Source organism: Cydia amplana, chromosome Z, assembly GCF_948474715.1.
Source record: "Cydia amplana chromosome Z, ilCydAmpl1.1, whole genome shotgun sequence".
NCBI classification, from domain to species: domain Eukaryota; kingdom Metazoa; phylum Arthropoda; class Insecta; order Lepidoptera; family Tortricidae; genus Cydia; species Cydia amplana.
In genome coordinates, this window is record NC_086096.1 from 30,645,707 (window position 1) to 30,666,439 (window position 20,733).

A 20,733-nucleotide genomic window follows, 5' to 3' on the forward strand; every position below is an offset into this window, starting at 1 on the left:
TTGAAACGTTACCTATATACGAGTATAAGGCTATTTATACGACGTATAAATAGTTTTATACTCGCCAGCCACCACCACCACCAGCGCTGTTTTAATTGTTATTGATTCGCATCGGCATGGCATTCCGCTCCATTATACCCGACACCCTTTAACGTTCATGATCATAACTCTCTTGTTCGTCACCTCATTTCGTCGCTCGTGTGCGCGCCATTGCGAGTTTGTTACCAGGCCAATACCAATGCCAATGATACTACATTAGGGTTGTTATTTCATGTACTAACTGCTAGTCGAGCATCGCATTCAGAGAACCAGTCACCGTGCCATTTGTAATCGGAGTTCACTTTACACTGGTTAGCCTCAGCCTTGTCGTCGGCACGCGAGGGAACCCGAGCCCAGGAAGGCCTCAACATTGATCTTGGTTATTGACAGTACATAATCAGTGAAATCGATATGAAATTGAAGGTTCAGCTCACCTATTGAAATGACCGCTACCAGTTTGACAAGCGCATCGGGCGGTTCACATTCACTCACGAACGGCTCCACTGCGTACTTGGCGAAGCTCAGGCAGATGATTGCCATTTGCGACGGTTTCAGCACCAGAGTTGACACCTGCAGGCCCGGAAAATAAATTGTAAATTATGCATGCCTATTAGGCAACCTATATATGTATGTACTTTGTACCATTGGCAATCTTAGACTAATTTGAATCCCATTTTATTGACTAATTGCATATTCTCTTTAACATAATTACCTACTTAAAAATACAGCAAAATATACGTTCAATGCAGGTGCATCGTTTGAATAAGATAATAATAATAATACATACAAAAGATAAGTATTTACAAAAGTAACTTTTACTTGTATTTACCTATTAAGAAACAAGTTACCTACACTATTAAAATGTAACCTCCACCCTCCACTGATTGTGAGAAATACTTATAATCGATCTAAACATTGACTATAATATTAAGCGACATTGAAACCTTGATTACAGCGAAACCCAAGAAATGTAAATTGCTGCATCGACGACATAAAAATTACTGCGCAGTTAGTCATTACGGGTATAAAATTAATGACTAAAGAAATGTACAAAGTTCACTATTTCAGCAGATATTTTTACAATTAGAATCTTTTTATGCTTGCTAACTCGGAAGCAAATGATTACCCAGGAAAATAGAAACGCGGGTGGTCCTCCGAAGGCGTCCATGAAGTACGCATACTCGGCACCCGACGACGTGTTCATAGTTCCCAGCTCCGCGTACGCGAGCGCTCCTGTGGACAAACCGGACGGTTGAAGCAGGAACCATATACTTAATACCTCTTGAGAACTTTGTAGTTTAACAAAATGTAGATATAAATTCGATAACAAATAATAAGTTTTTTACAAGCTTTTATTTTGTTTCACCTATCACAGCGGTATCTGACTGTTTGCAAGCTAATTTCGCAAATCAAATTGGATTTCCGATTTGAATTTAAATTTAAGCAGACCTACCGGCGGTAGGCTACCGCACTGTTTAAAAGTAACCAAATTGGGCTTTGCTCATTTCCAAGCGACTTGACTAGAGTTGTCATACTTAGCTGATTGTGGAGCATAAGGACCCTTTTCTGATGGAAAGGTCCTTCATGTAAATAAAGCATTAGGGGACCCTTCTCCGATAGTAAGCTACATATTGTACCGATTGTAATTTGTAATAGAGTCTAGAGAAACGTTTACTGGTATTTCTCTTAAAATATTGTATAACCTATAACTGAACGACGTTATCCTCTAAGTGCATCTTGGGTGCAGCTACAGGAGCAATGTAATAAATAAATACCCGAGTCTATAGTAACGTAGATGAGAGTGGCGTCATGGAGGCTATTAAGGAAATCCTATGGGGGATTACCGGCGTGGGCGTACATCTATCACTCGTATACTCGTAGAGGTAGGTAATTAGAGGTCTTATCTTCGAAAACATTTTAAAAATCGCTGTAAGATGAACATTATTGACACATTGTTTGTTTCAATCGGCGTCAGTTTGTACACGCGATCCCATTGATAGGCAGCTTCGTTTAACAACACCACGTTCATTTACTCAGCTAACAAAGGATGTTTAGAATCTTGAGGTCAGATCAAGTTCGCAGAAGCATATAGTTTATTATTATACATACCATGCAGACTGTTTTTATTGGATGCCGGATCACTTTGCATCATTTATATTATAAGCTGCAACAGCGTGAAATCCTTACATTAACTCTTGTTTCCGTTAAGTTTAAGATGCGTAATTTGATATGGTGTAAATTATGTACCATATCATAATTTAACATTAATTATAATACATATAATTAATATTAAATTATGATATTATGATAATAATTAGTGAGTTTTGGTTGTCATCTGACGATACCATAGGGACATATTTTAAAATTTAGCACCTTTTGCCTTCTATCTTCAGGCCTTAAGCATAAAAATGCACTATAGGTTATGCGCGAGATGTGGTTTATCACGCCGCCCCTCGTGGCCGGTCGGCCCCGGCCATTGCTCCTTTTTCCCTAGGGTAAATGTGCACCTTACTTACCCAGCAATGAGAGTAGGCCACACGCCATCCAAATGATGAAGCTGATGCCCACCGAACCAGTGCGCTCCAGCAGCCCAGAGGGCGAGACGAATATTCCAGATCCTGAATCGTACAAAATTATTTAGCAAACGCTTATTTTCTACAGGCGAGTTGCAGCTATTAATATAGGTACGTACAGTGTAGATCCTACACAATTCAATTAGTTCCAATTAATGGCGAAAGTTTTGAATAGATAATACCATATTAGGGATTTCTATTTTCATAGAAATTTTGTAAACTTAAATCGTAGAAACGTACTAGACACAGACAGTACCTAGAGTTTTTTGATGATACCAAAACCATCTAAGTATTTTAAGTCAGAGTTTATTACGTATTAGCTACTAAGAGTTTATCCCATTTGTTTAGTCGGTAGATCAACCCGTAAACAAAAAGTAAAAAACCCGGTCAAGTTCGTGCCGGACACGCATAAATGGAGGGGACCTTCATATTATACAAAAAGCCTTACGAAAGGGCGATTCATAGCAGCACTAACGTTGTTTAATAAGTTTTTTGGATAATCTCATTATTCACTATCATGTTCAGAATAATTTTCGTGCCTATTTCATTAGTTGTATATATACTTACCTATATTTTTGAAGTGAAAAATTATTTAGCGGCGCTGTGCACTTTTTGAGGTGGGGAAAAAATGTTAAACTCGAGACAGCGTAAGACGATCACGTGACCGTAAGATTTAGATGGCCACTCATTTAGATGGCATTTAAATCAATAATGAAAAGTCAATGACATTACATGAAAAACTGTTAACATGTAATGTCATTGAGTTTTTCTTTATTGATTTAAATGCCATCTAGTGAGTTTCGCTCTAACTGGTATTAATAAAACTCGAGTACTGACAGTGATGTTTCAAGCTTAGGGGTTTCAAGTAATTAACGCTAACGCTAGATGGCGTTAACCTCAATTATAGGTACATAGTGCATTTTGCACTAGTCATTGAGTTTTCACTTCTGCCGGCACTCCCTGAGTGCAACCCGGTGTTTTTTTTTTTCATATTCTATGCAACCTTGCTTCAAAAGTTACAGTGAAGCGGTTATTTCCAAAACTATTTGTTTAATAACAAAAAACACGTAATATTATTTAAAAAGGTAAAATATGAACGATCTTACTTACCACACGTTGTTTTTGAAACAAAAACGTAACTAAGTAACGGCTCACAAAATACACCTACTTTCCAAATTTTATTAAAATATACTTTATATAGCTATTTCCGTCCGTAGTAAAAAAGCGGAAAATTTAAGAAATGTAGGCGCGAAGGGTCCTACTTGTCCTCCCTAAATTTGAATTTCACGCCCTTTTTAGGGTTCCGTAGCCAAATGGCAAAAAACGGAACCCTTATGGATTCGTCATGTCTGTCTGTCTGTCCGTGTATGTCACAGGATGTGGCTAAAATGGAAGTATTTTTGCCGTACTGGCACTGATGATAGAAGCTACAAATCGGATTAAGTAGGAAGCGTAACAGAACTAAACTAATATGTATTTATAGTTTGTACTAAACTTTATCAATCAACATCTAATGCTTGACAGCAAATTATTCTCGGCTATTTCAGCAACATGGAGTAGGGAAGTGTGGGTTAAACTACATAGGATTTTTCTATATTTGTGTTTTCTTACATACCTACCATTTGTATGTTGAAATTGGTATAAGTAAATTCTTATTAGTTATATTAGTATAACTAAAGATAGGTTATAGGCGTTCCAAAATTGAAGCTCTTATCTTGTACAATTTGTACAAATTACCTGTAGTCGCGCCTAGGCAACCGACAAATTTGCACGTGCTAACGAGATCCCCCCGCACACCGAAAGAGAAAAAAAGAAGCTTTTGTTTAACAACGAGTGTGACAAAAATGAATGGAACCGATTTCTTTTTTCTAAAATAACAGATTTCTTCGTAGAGTACCTATAGAAATAAATATGGAAATATTTTTAGCGCTCCTCGTGTATGACTATAACCTATCTATTATTATCTATAGTTATATAATATCATTGCTATTGGTATGATGCCGGCTCTTTTTAACCTTTCTAGCGTGAAAGCAAAAGCATCGGTGAAGCAAAGCCACAACACACTGACGTTATTGACTTACCCATTATGAATTAAAAAGTAATACCGACCTATCATGGTGCCGACAATTAGAGCCACCCCACTGAAGAGTCCCACCCGTCTCTTGAGGTGAACAGGGTCGTCCTGAGCTGAGTCCGACCCCTCCAACTGCAATAAAACGCAATTTTTAACTATTTAAATAAATATCTGGGTGATAGAGCTTTGCTCGGAAAACATATAAAAACTCGAAAATGCTCGTTTTCCCAGAGTTAATTAAGACCTAGCTAGATCCATTTTTCGCCCCCGAAAACCCCCATGTAGCAAATGTCATCGAAATCGTTAGAGCCGTTTCCGAGATCCCCGAAATATATATATGTATATATAAATAAATATACAAGAATTGCTCGTTCAAAGGTCCTCTTGTCCATTGATATTACAGATACAGCTTATGTAATTGTGCGAGTTGCGTTATGTTTCAAAACATTCTCGGAAATCATAGGAAATGGAACGGATATTTTCAATCCGCACAAAAAAATATGACAAGTTTCCAAAAATGGTTAAATGTGGACATTCCGTAAGTTTAGATACCTTCTGACGGCAGTGGTTGAAAATGATGAAATGTATTGGAACTATTTCTTAAAATAAGATAATATAGCTAATAGGGTAATAGGTAACAAAACGACTTCCACCTGAAATAATCGTTGCAGATTTATCTTGGTGTAGGTAACTCTATAAGTTTATAATGCACTCAAACTTGATCGGTTTTCATTGTTAGTATTAATTTATATTTGTCTAAAAAAATATGCGGTCATGACCAGTAATCTCCTTATAACCCCAGTAAGCCGATTTGCAAACTAAGTACGACGTCTCAATCTCTTTCCTTTCAAGAAGTGCTAGGTACCTATTTAGGTATGTACATTTGAGACTACTACGGCGCACTCGAGTACTCAGAAAACAGATTTCACGAATATTGACTAAGTGTTCATGCTTAATAGTAAAGAATAGACCAGTATTATATTCAAATACAATAAGGTAGGTAATCGTAATTATAGTATACCAACGTTATTTGAGTAAGTGAGTATCCTTGCAATTACCGACCAATCGCCATTACCTCCATGCTCTGTAAAGTCATGGAAAGGGTACTTAATGGCAAGTTGCTGACATACCTCGAAGAAAAAGATCTGCTCAGTGACCGGCAATATGGCTTTCGCCGGGGTCGGTCTACTGGGGATCTTTTAGCGTATGTCACACACTGCTGCGGCGAGGCCATCGAGAGGAACGGTGAAGCGCTTGCTGTTTCACTGGACATCTCGAAGGCCTTTGACAGGGTTTGGCACGCAAGTCTCCTTAGCAAGCTTCCTGCATATGGCATCCCTGCTGACTTTTGTAGCTGGCTATCTGACTTCTTGAGTGAACGGTCGATCAGAGTAGTCATTGATGGCTGCTCTTCTGACCTCATGGCCATTGACGCCGGTGTTCCTCAGGGGTCTGTTCTCTCCGCAACCCTTTTCCTGCTCCACATTAACGACATGCTGCAACCCAGCATTGTAGGTTATGCAGACGACAGTACGGTTGTTGAGAGATATTTGGCTAGTTCAGGGGACAGCAGGGACGAGATACGGTCACAGAGAGAGGCCATGGTTGAGCGAATGAACCTGACCCTCAGTCTCATTTCCCAGTGGGGGGACGACAATCTGGTCGCGTTCAATTCCTCCAAAACGCAGGCCTGTCTGTTTTCCGCAAAACGGAGTCCATTCGAACTGACTCCTTCTTTCCGAGGTGCATCTGTACCTATTACTGACAGCTTGGAACTCCTCGGCGTGGAGTTGAGTTCAGTCCTCAACTTCGGCACCTTCATTGAATCTAAAGCACAGACTGCGGCCAGAAAGCTGGGCGTCCTAAATAAGGTGAAGCGATACTTCACACCTGGACAGCTTCTAACACTTTATAAAGCTCAAGTCCGATCGTGTATGGAGTATTGCAGCCACCTGTGGGACGGCTCAGCTAAATATCAACTCGCCGCTTTAGACTCAGTGGAGCGCAGAGCCAGGAGGATGATTGGTGACAAGAAGCTAACGGGTAAGCTTCAGTCTTTGGCCCATCGGCGGAAAGTCGCCAGTCTATCGGTGTTCTACAGATTGCACTTCGGGGAGTGTGCTCAAGAGCTACACGAGCTTATTCCACCGTCCCCATTCTACCATCGGACTTTTAGACGCACGGCCGGTTTCCATCCTTACTTGGTAGATATTCCACGAATCCGCACGAAGCGCTTTGCTTCCTCTTTCCTTATGCGCACTGCCAAGGAATGGAATTCCTTGCCGGCGTCTATATTTCCGAGCTCATATAACCCGGCAACCTTCAAATCAAGGGTGAACAGGCACCTTCTGGGCAGACTCGCTCCATCGTAGGCCACGTCTTCGCCTCGGCTAGTCTGTGGCCATGAGTAAGCCCATTTTTAATAAAAAAAAAAAAAAAAAAAAAGTGCATTGTAAAATTGCAGACATAAATATGTGTCTCAAATACGCCTGTAAAACAAGTTATTTAAAGTGCTTTTCAGATGCTCCAAAAATACATTTTTTTAATGGAGGGTCCACGAAATTAAGTAGGAAGGTACACCAAAATCATAACTCATAACATTGGTCGAATTTTTATGAAGTCGAGTTAGAGTTCCTGATTCGATAAATCGTAAATTCGCCCGATTCAAATTCGAGTGTTTTAATTTCTAATTGTGTAGGTACAGTTACATACACTGCCTTATCTACACACATAATACCTACATAAGCTCTTTGATCAAATTATTACACTGTTTGCAATTGACAGTTTTTGGGAGATACCTATTCGAAGTTTGAATGTCATTATGAAATCGAATCGAACAGTTTGCCGTAGATATGTTCGCCGTACTTTTCGGTTTTTGACTGCATCATAGGTAATAGAGGATTTATGATATGATATGTGTGTGGATAAAATAACTTGATAAGTGACGAGGAAAAACTAAGTCAAGAACTGCAAAAAATGTTAAGTAATATTGAATAATTACACCATTGAAAGAATAAGATTTATGATCGAACCTCACGTAGGTACAACAAATACCTATTAATGAATTTTAATGCAGAACATAGCTACTAGGGACCGATTACACATTGGGGAGATTTGAGCCGGTCTAGAATATTAATCAAGTCTTAAACGTACCTACCATGTTTTTTAATATTTTTATGACAAGTAGTGGGTATAAGTAGATATCTCACCATTTTCTAGGAGTCGAGTCGCTCGCCTTCAGTAATATGTGTAAAAGCAATGCAAATTGAATCGAATGGCAAATCTTATTGACAATTGCTCTACAGACTTCATCTTTAGGATGACTAATGGATTTTATGGATATTTGAATTATTTTATGCGTAAATCGATTGTTTTACTTATAGCTAACACTGCATGAAAGTAGATTGCTGTTTCAATTCATAGATCTATATTCTACCGTGTTCCAATTGAAAACCGTTTTGTCATGTGTCATGTGTCTCCCGTATGAATCCATCCATATCCATCCAGCGCATCGTTTCAAAAAGTAGGTACTATGTAGGATGCTCGCTTGCATAACTAGAGACTGGTAAGATGGAGAAAAAATGTTTTACATGAAAATGAACACGGAAAGAGCATGATGACTAGTCACATGAACACCAACTTGATATATGTATAATGCCTATAGAAAGACTTCTTTTTTAATGTTAATTGAGTTTTTATGTAGTTATTCAATATCTCCACAATGTTTTACTTTCCAATTTAATTACTGTGTTTTTATTGTTATTAATTACCTATTTACGTGTTAAATAAAAAGCACACGTTCACATAGCTAAGTGATAGTTTAAAATATAAAATAAAATACATGAATATACAGCTTTAACAAAACTTTTAATTCAAGGATCTTTACGAGGTCTCGTTAAAAGTATTTATAATTAAAATCTTATATTTCAAAAATAGTAACTAGACATGTTTCGTGTACAATCTAAATACTAGAGTGGCAGCGCAGAATAAGTAATAGTATTATCATACAGAACGGACACGCACCGTCCCGCCCCGACTCGGATTACCTCGCCCCGCGACTGGCCGCGACATGAATCTGACGGATTTCTGGCATGCTCTCAGTAGAGCGACTTACGCACACATACACAATGACGCGTGTACAGACGTGCCGCGCACACATATAAACGCAAATCAGTTTTGATGTATGGCGTGTCCGCCCTGTGGTGGCAGTAAGTACCTTGTCTCCTGGATTGGAGTTACCGTCGGTGAGCGCTCCTGTCGCGCCGTCTTCGGCGTCGAAGCCGGCGGAACACCCGCGCCATACCAGTCCGCTTTCGTGTACGCTCCCTGAAACAGACAACATCGTTTAACTCCCATGCAATGATACTATAACTCCAGATAGGTTATAGGTTAGGGCAGACAGACGGACCTAACCCAGGACCTTTGGGTTACCCTAGTCCGTGACCTAACCTAAAAGGCGATCTCTGTCTACTAAATAACAGAGCATTTGCCTTACGGATTAATCTGGCCGTAATTTATAGAATGTATGCGTACATAAAGCATCAGTTACTAACATGCTCTACAGTATTTAGTAATTATACGTACATGTTATTTGATAAGGTTTGATAAGGTATCAGCGTAGTGTCCACTTGGGTTAATCGCTCTGTAAGCCCCTGCCTTATTACGGCATCAGTGATACAGTAATTTATTGGTAAAAGAAACATATACATTTACACGTCATTTCGTTACTTAATTACTATTTACATTTTACTTATTATAGGTATGTGTATACAATTTATAATATAACATAATATTAGGTACAGCGCTGGGTCAATGATCTTACCGTATACTAGTAAATTCATCGATGCTGTAATAAGCTTCATCTAAAAGTAACATCTTAAGTTTATTTTTAAATATCAAATCTGTTTTTGAGTCTTGTATCTCATTGGGTACTGCATTATATATGTTTGGCCCCATGATACCGAGTGACCGTCGTGATTTGGCGAGTCGGCGTCTAGGAGCAAGTAACCTGGGTCGCCTGCGCATTTGAGACCCACGGGCATGAGTGTTAGATTTATACATATCTATGTTCGATCTTACATGCATGCATCATTTTAATGGTAGAGAGATAAAACGAAAACTGATTTAAGTCGATAATTTTGTTAATATTTTAAATTTAAATAAGTAAACTAAACTAATATTGATTAGTTCCTTGAAATTTATTACAGGCAACAATGGTCAACTAGGACATGACCGATTTTTATATAAGAGTTTATGTTATGACAGATTTATTACTTTTATTAGAATTAGGTAAATGAATATTTTATTGAAAACCTAGTCTACATTAAATCGTAATCGTACTTTATTTAAAATATTTACACGTTCGGCCCAAAATACAGTGAATGAAATTTTTTTAAGTGCATATTTGACGTTGGTAAAGATACAAATTAGGAAGTGGCCAATGTCGACCGGAGGGGATTATTTTAATAAAGGTTTGCGTTTGTGTATCAAACAAAGACAAAGGAAAATAATTTTAAAGATAATAGAAACTTTTTGTTTCAGCTAAATTATTAAATTTAAATTTTTAATGTCTGTTTTTAAAATGTGTGAAGGGTATAATTCTGTCAACGTATTTTTTAGTGATGCCACGAATATTCGGCAACTATTCGGTATTCGGCCACTTTGCCGAATATTCGGTATTCGGCCGAATGTTGCCTACTATTCAGCCGAATACCGAATATCTGATGCCCCTACCTAAAAAGAAAAATTACACAAAAAAAATACCAAAAATTAGGTATATTTAATATTTAAAATGTATTATTGGAAAGTTGTTAAATAGGAAAACCCTTTTTTAAGCATTTGTTGATTTTGAAATATTTTATTTTTATCATGGGTCTGATTTGATTGACTCTAACTACATTCATTAGTTATGTTTTACAAAAAATAATATCTTAGCAAACGTTGTGCTTTATTGTCGAACAGTTTTCATAATAATTGTAACTCACATTGTTCGCATCTCATGCCGAATATTCGGTATTGGGCCAAAACCACTATTCGGGGCATATCTAGTATTTTTGGACCAACCTGTAATGCCCTGAGCCTAACGTGAAGCCTGAATAACCTGAGCGAATAATTTCAGCTGTCTTGTTCTCTGAGCTAAGCCGATGCTGAGTGGTGTCCTTTTGTAGCCACTATAGCGGCGCCAAATTTTATTTTTAGTATATTACTCCTTTTCCTTTTATTTTTCACTTCGCTGGTGGACTTGTCTATTTTTTTTTGTAACTGAAGTGGCGCTGTATGTAGAAGGTTTTTACAATAAATGTCTTTCTTCTTCTTCTTAGACGGACTGACTACGGAACCCTAATGAAATCCTCGACATTTTTTTTCTTTTTCACGATATGGCGTCTCATTGTCACCATATTGAATTTTGCTTAGGTACTGTCGTATGATGGCATTCAGACAATTACGACAAATCGATTGACGTAAGAATCACATACATAAATACATACATATATGCCATACCGAGGTACATAAGTCGAATACATACTATTATACAACTACATATAAATACATCTCATCTCTAATTCTTTGCATTGCGCAGTCGGGTAACAAAAAATAGGGCTTATGACAGTATTTCCATGTTGACTTGCATATTCCCTACTTATGTATGTTTATTAGTTCTGAGTTAAAACATCAGCACAGTGCAAACGTCACTATGATTTCGATAATCCAAGCCACCAACATGTGTATCCGTGGGACACGGCACAAATTCAAACCCATCCAACATTTCTTCGGTCTCAATGACGGTGCAGCCCTACTTAACCCGTCTACCTCCACCCTGCACTAGCGCCATGTTTTTGTTGTTGCTCATTCTGTTTTTTTATAATTTTACATTTTTTATAAATAAATACATATTATGTATATTATTGACAACCCTTTAAGATAAATATATTATACTCGTGCAAACGTCACGAGTGCTGTAAATGCCACCCTCATCCTTGTAACGACATGATAAATTATTTTACACTAACACATATTGTTGCCAAATTACACCATTAAACAAGAATAAAAGTTTGCACTGACTTTCGCTTAAGCGTTGTAAATAACTGGGCGATGTTGTTTTAATATGTTATTTTTTTAGAAAATGTATAATTACCGATTCCCAAAGGTTGGCAGTGGACTTTCAGGCACTTGCTCAAAAGTTAACAAACATATTTTGAAAATAATATCTTAATCTCGGAATGGAGGTAAGAATGAATATATGACACAGATTTGAGTAAATAGTAGTTTGTGTTACAAGGGATCAAAATAAGTTTTTGGCAAAAATTTCATTTTTGTGTCAAGCTTTTATCGCTGACTGTACTTTTCTTACGACAGACAACTAATACTCATTGAGACAATTCTAAAAACCCCTAACACAATTAGGTTGCGTTGTTTCATCACAGAGTTCCTATGGCCACCTCCTGTCTCCATCATCAGATCAGCTCGATGGTACCATAATATTGCATTGTCACCCGACTTACATGTGTATGCAAAATTTCAGCTCAATCGGAAACCGAAAAGTGGATCAAATTTAACTTGCAAGATTCCATTACATAGTTACATACAGGTCGACCTAATAAAAGCTTGTTAATGAATACCTAATGATATATTTCCGTCAAGGGCGTACATTGAATCCTGAATGAAGCGATGGATTCTACAATCCTTAGCCACTTTTGAGACATTTTTGGTAGAATCCTGAGCGTAATGAGGGATTCAAGTGTTAACGCCCAAGACGAAATAATTTTGATACCGTGTGACACATACCGATTTTCACATCAACTATGAGGAAAATAAAAAAATCTTTGTGTTGACACAATCTGATGCGTAAACAGATTATTTAAGCTAAAAAAATAATGTGCAAAAAATGTAAAAATAGTGTGCTGAACAGAAAAGTGTTACTTGGATCCCTCCTAGCAGGGAGGAAAAGTGCCACTTTGATCCCTCCTGGCAGGGAAGAAAATGCTCTTTTCCGAATAGGTGGTGTGAAAATTTAATTTTCACCTCAGCAGCTCGAACAAGGGTACTTTGCTTCTTAAAAACAGTGAGCAAAATGCGATTTTGCTCACTGAGTGAGACAAAATGACATTCAAGTGACCTTTATAGTCAAATGTCATTTCAACATGCGGGGTCTAATACAAGTTCGAAATACTTGGGTTCTATTATCTCTGTCCCTTTCACACTGTTAGCAAAAAGAAACAGACAAAAAAAGGTTAAAACGACATTCAACGGTATATTCACGGTTTATAATAGACCCGCGAAAAACTTCAGACCGCATCGTTCCAAACCACGTACGAGTATGAATTCTTAATAATTAATTAATAAAAATAATAATTGGGATTCTTGGGCTTGTTATGCGAGTTGGAGCGGATTTAACCATCAAACTTTAAACCAAATAGAGAACGAAAGTAAAAACCGAAAATTACGTTACGTAGAATGTAGAGTTGTAGACCTTCATTATTCTCTTTTGAAATTCAATAAAAAACTAGGGAAAACTTGGGGAAACTAAAAGATACATGAAATACATGTCAAAATATTAGTTTATGTAATATTTAATATATAACACTTTTTTTCAATTTATAGAAAAAACAAACAAAGGAACTATAATGAAAATAAAGTCTAACGTCGTTATTCAGGGGGAAAATAGGGACTAAAGTATTCATGTGGAATAGCAGTCCTGACGCGCTTTCATGTAACGCTAGACGAAACGGACGTATGTAAATCTACAGGTTATTATCATCATACACATTAGTTACGATATTGACCAAAAATATACATCGGCGCTGTTGGCTTCGCACGGCATCAGCAGGATACTACTGTCTGCCTCGCACAACGTCGACGTCCGTCACGGCGCTCGGCGCCAGTGTGATAACCGCCTAATTACTTTTTGCCAATCCGAGCCTTGGGTAATACTTACGTCTATTCGTTTGCGTACTCGCATCATCTAAAAGGAGGATCAAGATTTGAAATTCGATCCGTATCATTTCACAGTAGATGTGTGGAAAAAAATTGATTAGTTTGAACGAGGTTAAAGCTCCTGAAATTCCTGGCAACAGTGTCGTGCGCGTGGAAACAATAAATTTCCCGAGCGATGCTCCTAATAAATGGTGTGTACGTGATGTTGTTCACATAGGTGTCTATGCTTGGTTTGCGTATGTCCGAGTCAATAGACATGCGTTTGAGAGGTGCTGATGCTGAAGTACGAGTATCAACAGAGAACTATATACATACAGTTTATAATTAATGCGCACTCAACCAATTAAATTCGCTTGTTAAATGATCACCCAACCTTCCTGTACGTAGAATCATTACTAGTACTCTTGTGTACTATTCGCTAGTTGTGATACTTGTAATCAATAAGTAGACATCCAGCAGAACCCTGTCGCAACGACCTAGAAACAGTATGTACGTAAAATTCAACATAATACATGTATACAAGCATTTTGGCAGCTACCGGCAGACAAACAATTGTAATTAATATACTTATTGGCACTCCGGCACCTCACGTTGTTCGTTAGCGCCGAAATTCAATCATATCTTTGTATTTATACATTAGCATGTTGAATGAAATAGCCAATTTACCGCAAATCAACAAAGTTTGTTAGCTATGAACTAATTTTTGACAATGTTTTGTGTTATTGTTTCTGAGAAGAGAGAATCGCATCGGCTTCATATTTATGAAGGTGACAGGGAAGTGAGGCTGAGGATAGAGGTGATCGTGTTCTTTAGAATATGAGAGTCCAGTCAAAATTATCAAAATTGTTGAAATTTGTGGAAAGTACAATAGTTATTTGTACAACAAGAGATCAAAGTTTGATATTTCTTCGAGTGCTTATTTTGAGTCCCGTGCAAGCGAAAGATTCTATAATAGATTCACGAGCGTAGCGAGTGAATCTAATTTAGAATCTTGAGCGTAGTAAGGGACTCAAAAGCGCACGAGATGTAAATAACTTTGATCTCGTGTAGTACACAACATTTTTCACCTTAGCAGTGAGAACAAACCTATTAGACAACTTGAAAAATGTAATCCTTCACCTGCACTCATGTTTTCTTAAGATATACAAACAATTAAGTTTAATTACCGCAATCGAACACAAAAACAAAACGTAATAATACATTTCAGTAAAATAATATAGAAATAACGAACATCAACTAACACTTCAATCGACAACTTTTTTATTGTAAAAAAAAAACTTTGTAAGATACGGTCCGAATTGCGGATACGTACTATTTGTCAACTATGGTAGAAATTCTTAAAAGTAAAATAATTAATTTTGCGTGATGATCTGTGTATTTTTTGAGTTCATTATTTTAATTTTACAATAAAATACCTAAAATATAGTATTTTATCAGTTTTTATCAAATCTTAAACTTTATTTTTATTAATTAATTATTAAGAATTCATACTCGTACGTGGTTTGGAACGATGCGGTCTGAAGTTTTTCGCGGGTCTATTATAAACCGTGAATATACCGTTGAATGTCGTTTTAACCTTTTTTTGTCTGTTTCTTTTTGCTAACAGTGTGAAAGGGACAGAGATAATAGAACCCAAGTATTTCGAACTTGTATTAGACCCCGCATGTTGAAATGACATTTGACTATAAAGGTCACTTGAATGTCATTTTGTCTCACTCAGTGAGCAAAATCGCATTTTGCTCACTGTTTTTAAGAAGCAAAGTACCCTTGTTCGAGCTGCTGAGGTGAAAATTAAATTTTCACACCACCTATTCGGAAAAGAGCATTTTCTTCCCTGCCAGGAGGGATCAAAGTGGCACTTTTCCTCCCTGCTAGGAGGGATCCAAGTAACACTTTTCTGTTCAGCACACTATTTTTACATTTTTTGCACATTATTTTTTTAGCTTAAATAATCTGTTTACGCATCAGATTGTGTCAACACAAAGATTTTTTTATTTTCCTCATAGTTGATGTGAAAATCAGTATGTGTCACACGGTATCAAAATTATTTCGTCTTGGGCGTTAACACTTGAATCCCTCATTACGCTCAGGATTCTACCAAAAATGTCTCAAAAGTGGCAGAATCCTGAGCGTAATGAGGGATTCAAGTGTTAACGCCCAAGACGAAATAATTTTGATACCGTGTGACACATACTGATTTTCACATCAACTATGAGGAAAATAAAAAAATCTTTGTGTTGACACAATCTGATGCGTAAACAGATTATTTAAGCTAAAAAAATAATGTGCAAAAAATGTAAAAATAGTGTGCTGAACAGAAAAGTGTTACTTGGATCCCTCCTAGCAGGGAGGAAAAGTGCCACTTTGATCCCTCCTGGCAGGGAAGAAAATGCTCTTTTCCGAATAGGTGGTGTGAAAATTTAATTTTCACCTCAGCAGCTCGAACAAGGGTACTTTGCTTCTTAAAAACAGTGAGCAAAATGCGATTTTGCTCACTGAGTGAGACAAAATGACATTCAAGTGACCTTTATAGTCAAATGTCATTTCAACATGCGGGGTCTAATACAAGTTCGAAATACTTGGGTTCTATTATCTCTGTCCCTTTCACACTGTTAGCAAAAAGAAACAGACAAAAAAAGGTTAAAACGACATTCAACGGTATATTCACGGTTTATAATAGACCCGCGAAAAACTTCAGACCGCATCGTTCCAAACCACGTACGAGTATGAATTCTTAATAATTAATTAATAAAAATAAAGTTTAAGATTTGATAAAAACTGATAAAATACTATATTTTAGGTATTTTATTGTAAAATTAAAATAATGAACTCAAAAAATACACAGATCATCACGCAAAATTAATTATTTTACTTTTAAGAATTTCTACCATAGTTGACAAATAGTACGTATCCGCAATTCGGACCGTATCTTACAAAGTTTTTTTTTTACAATAAAAAAGTTGTCGATTGAAGTGTTAGTTGATGTTCGTTATTTCTATATTATTTTACTGAAATGTATTATTACGTTTTGTTTTTGTGTTCGATTGCGGTAATTAAACTTAATTGTTTGTATATCTTAAGAAAACATGAGTGCAGGTGAAGGATTACATTTTTCAAGTTGTCTAATAGGTTTGTTCTCACTGCTAAGGTGAAAAATGTTGTGTACTACACGAGATCAAAGTTATTTACATCTCGTGCGCTTTTGAGTCCCTTACTACGCTCAAGATTCTAAATTAGATTCACTCGCTACGCTCGTGAATCTATTATAGAATCTTTCGCTTGCACGGGACTCAAAATAAGCACTCGAAGAAATATCAAACTTTGATCTCTTGTTGTACAAATAACTATTGTACTTTCCACAAATTTCAACAATTTTGATAATTTTGACTGGACTCTCATATTCTAAAGAACACGATCACCTCTATCCTCAGCCTCACTTCCCTGTCACCTTCATAAATATGAAGCCGATGCGATTCTCTCTTCTCAGAAACAATAACACAAAACATTGTCAAAAATTAGTTCATAGCTAACAAACTTTGTTGATTTGCGGTAAATTGGCTATTTCATTCAACATGCTAATGTATAAATACAAAGATATGATTGAATTTCGGCGCTAACGAACAACGTGAGGTGCCGGAGTGCCAATAAGTATATTAATTACAATTGTTTGTCTGCCGGTAGCTGCCAAAATGCTTGTATACATGTATTATGTTGAATTTTACGTACATACTGTTTCTAGGTCGTTGCGACAGGGTTCTGCTGGATGTCTACTTATTGATTACAAGTATCACAACTAGCGAATAGTACACAAGAGTACTAGTAATGATTCTACGTACAGGAAGGTTGGGTGATCATTTAACAAGCGAATTTAATTGGTTGAGTGCGCATTAATTATAAACTGTATGTATATAGTTCTCTGTTGATACTCGTACTTCAGCATCAGCACCTCTCAAACGCATGTCTATTGACTCGGACATACGCAAACCAAGCATAGACACCTATGTGAACAACATCACGTACACACCATTTATTAGGAGCATCGCTCGGGAAATTTATTGTTTCCACGCGCACGACACTGTTGCCAGGAATTTCAGGAGCTTTAACCTCGTTCAAACTAATCAATTTTTTTCCACACATCTACTGTGAAATGATACGGATCGAATTTCAAATCTTGATCCTCCTTTTAGATGATGCGAGTACGCAAACGAATAGACGTAAGTATTACCCAAGGCTCGGATTGGCAAAAAGTAATTAGGCGGTTATCACACTGGCGCCGAGCGCCGTGACGGACGTCGACGTTGTGCGAGGCAGACAGTAGTATCCTGCTGATGCCGTGCGAAGCCAACAGCGCCGATGTATATTTTTGGTCAATATCGTAACTAATGTGTATGATGATAATAACCTGTAGATTTACATACGTCCGTTTCGTCTAGCGTTACATGAAAGCGCGTCAGGACTGCTATTCCACATGAATACTTTAGTCCCTATTTTCCCCCTGAATAACGACGTTAGACTTTATTTTCATTATAGTTCCTTTGTTTGTTTTTTCTATAAATTGAAAAAAAGTGTTATATATTAAATATTACATAAACTAATATTTTGACATGTATTTCATGTATCTTTTAGTTTCCCCAAGTTTTCCCTAGTTTTTTATTGAATTTCAAAAGAGAATAATGAAGGTCTACAACTCTACATTCTACGTAACGTAATTTTCGGTTTTTACTTTCGTTCTCTATTTGGTTTAAAGTTTGATGGTTAAATCCGCTCCAACTCGCATAACAAGCCCAAGAATCCCAAGATAAGAAATACATAGGTATTACGAAACTATACATGCGCTGTAAGCTAGACGTTCGAATTGGTTTTTCAATACTTATACTCGTAACTTTGCCTAACTTTAAAATCTCAGTCAATTTTACAATGTGTGTTTAATGTTAACGATGATAACATTCTGTGCGCTTGTTATGTTTGCCAGAGTGGACACAGACTCTTACAACTACACGTCAGGTTGGTATAATACTTCGTTCTCTGTGAATAGTTAATTCTGCTGTAACACTACACGCATTGCACATGCACTACACTTGCGTTTAGGGCATGCTCCCGGGAATTCCCGGTTCTCAAATTCCCGGGAATTCCCGGGAATTTTATAGTGTCGAAAGAACCTGTACTGAAGACCCGGAACCGGTACTTCCCGGTTCTCATCAGTATGCGTATTTATTCCCATTTCAATAGTAGTGTCTTAGTACTTTAGCTCCGGACATTAACTAACATTTTAATAATGGTGCTATGAAACGGGGGACCCAAAATTCACCAAGTTTTCTATTTCAACTTTGTTTTTATCTGAAACATTGTTCAGTACTTTTATGCCGGTTACATAAAGGACTAATGATATTAGCAATCTATGTATTTATGTTTGTGTCATATATCCCAACTAAATTACACCTATTTAGATGAATAAGGTGTCTATCTATACATTTTGACCCGGGTGACTTATCCTGTATCCCGTGCCGTCATAGTGCTGAGTGCATCGACTACGGCCGTGTTGCTCGTACACCTTTAAGCCCAGGCGGAGGCAAAGTGTGCCGTGTGCCGGTTATTTTCGTAAAATAGGTGGGAACGCTAAAAGTGCTATTTATATAAAATAAGTCGTTTATTAATCCTTATAAAATTGTTCGTATGAAAATAAGTAATTCATAAAGATTGTACGCTAACACAATTTCTTAAAAAGAATCATAAGATGCCTTGAGAACCGGGAAGAACCGGGAATCCCGGTTCCGGCCATGTTCAGAACCGGGAAATAAAATTCTTGGTACCGGGACCGGTACTGCATGCCCTACTTGCGTTGCGACGGCCCGCCAGCGTCAGCGCTTGGCAGGATGGATAAAATAGGTACACTACACCACAGCACACGCAGAAAAATCATTACTACTACTATTAAAGTAATGTGGCTTTCCAACACAGATGGGTCCTTCCAACAGAAATTCTGATAAAAAGTTCCTTATCGCCCATGAAGCATAAGGACCGTTCTCTGATGAAAAGCAACAATTATATCGAGAAATAGGACAAGTTTACATTATTTTTATACTTGGTGACGCAATACAGCGACATCGTTGCGTGACAAGAAACATATTTAAAAAAATCATGTATAATATAGCAAGTTATTTACTGCCACTTATCAATTAAGATTTTACGCAGTCATTTAAATCCTCAGAAATAGATAAGTAACTATACAGTCAAGATGATTAGATAGGTCCAACAAATACCTTTGTTAAGTAGGTACCTACACCTCAACTAACGAATCACTTTTTTTGTATATTTATGTCTAATATCTTTACATTGATTAGATGGTATATTTTTCATTAAAATGACATATAAAAGATGTAATTTTGTTCTCTTTCAACCTTCGAGCAACACAAGCTTTCAACCTTGCATCTCGCTAGCGCTAATACATGTACGGGCGGACAGTACAAACGTAATGCACGCACGAATAACAACTAAATGACATCGTGTAGATATCACTGTTATGTCATAATGTTCGTTCGAATTGGTCTACTTATGTGTATTCATATTTAAATATCTGGGTGACCGAGCTTCGCTCGAAAACCATATAAAAACTCGAAAATGCGCGTTTTCCCAGAGATAAATATATATATATATATTTCGGGGATCTCGGAAACGGCTCTAACGATTTTGATGAAATTTACTATATGGGGGTTTTTGGGGGCGAAAAATCGATCTAGCTAGGTCTTATCTATATATATATATATATTATATATATATATAAATAAACAAGAATTGCTCGTTTAAAGGTATTAGATTTTATAGCCATAACTAGTCGTTTTCTACAAAGGATCGTCATCTTAGCTAGGCCCCAGGTAAGGTATGTTTATTTGAAATACCTCTAGCTGCATAATGTAATTCATTTACATTTCATATATGTATTTACTTATCATCGATAGCTGTCTGTGTGAACTAGTTTCTAATAAATCTAAAGCATCTTATTTATTTGAGTTAACTCACTTTAAACCCCTGAAACAATGCAATGATACAGAAATGCTTTTTAGTATTAAACTTATATTAAATTAAACGTATAATGGGGGTTCCATCAATTAAATT

The 20,733-nt window shown here is 37.0% G+C and overlaps 1 protein-coding gene across 2 annotated transcripts in view; it reads right to left on the minus strand.

Moving 5' to 3' along the window:
• The window catches only part of LOC134661101 (b(0,+)-type amino acid transporter 1), a 43,369-nt gene that overhangs the window by 8,133 nt on the left and 14,503 nt on the right, over positions 1 to 20,733 (minus strand). For both annotated transcript variants that reach the window (XM_063517044.1, XM_063517043.1), the window contains exons 2-6: positions 8,903 to 9,012; positions 4,722 to 4,818; positions 2,556 to 2,657; positions 1,166 to 1,272; positions 474 to 609 (exon numbers count right to left, since the gene is read on the minus strand). In XM_063517044.1, coding sequence (XP_063373114.1) covers positions 474 to 609; positions 1,166 to 1,272; positions 2,556 to 2,657; positions 4,722 to 4,818; positions 8,903 to 9,012 — 552 coding nt within the window. The remainder of the gene's footprint in view (positions 1 to 473; positions 610 to 1,165; positions 1,273 to 2,555; positions 2,658 to 4,721; positions 4,819 to 8,902; positions 9,013 to 20,733) is intronic.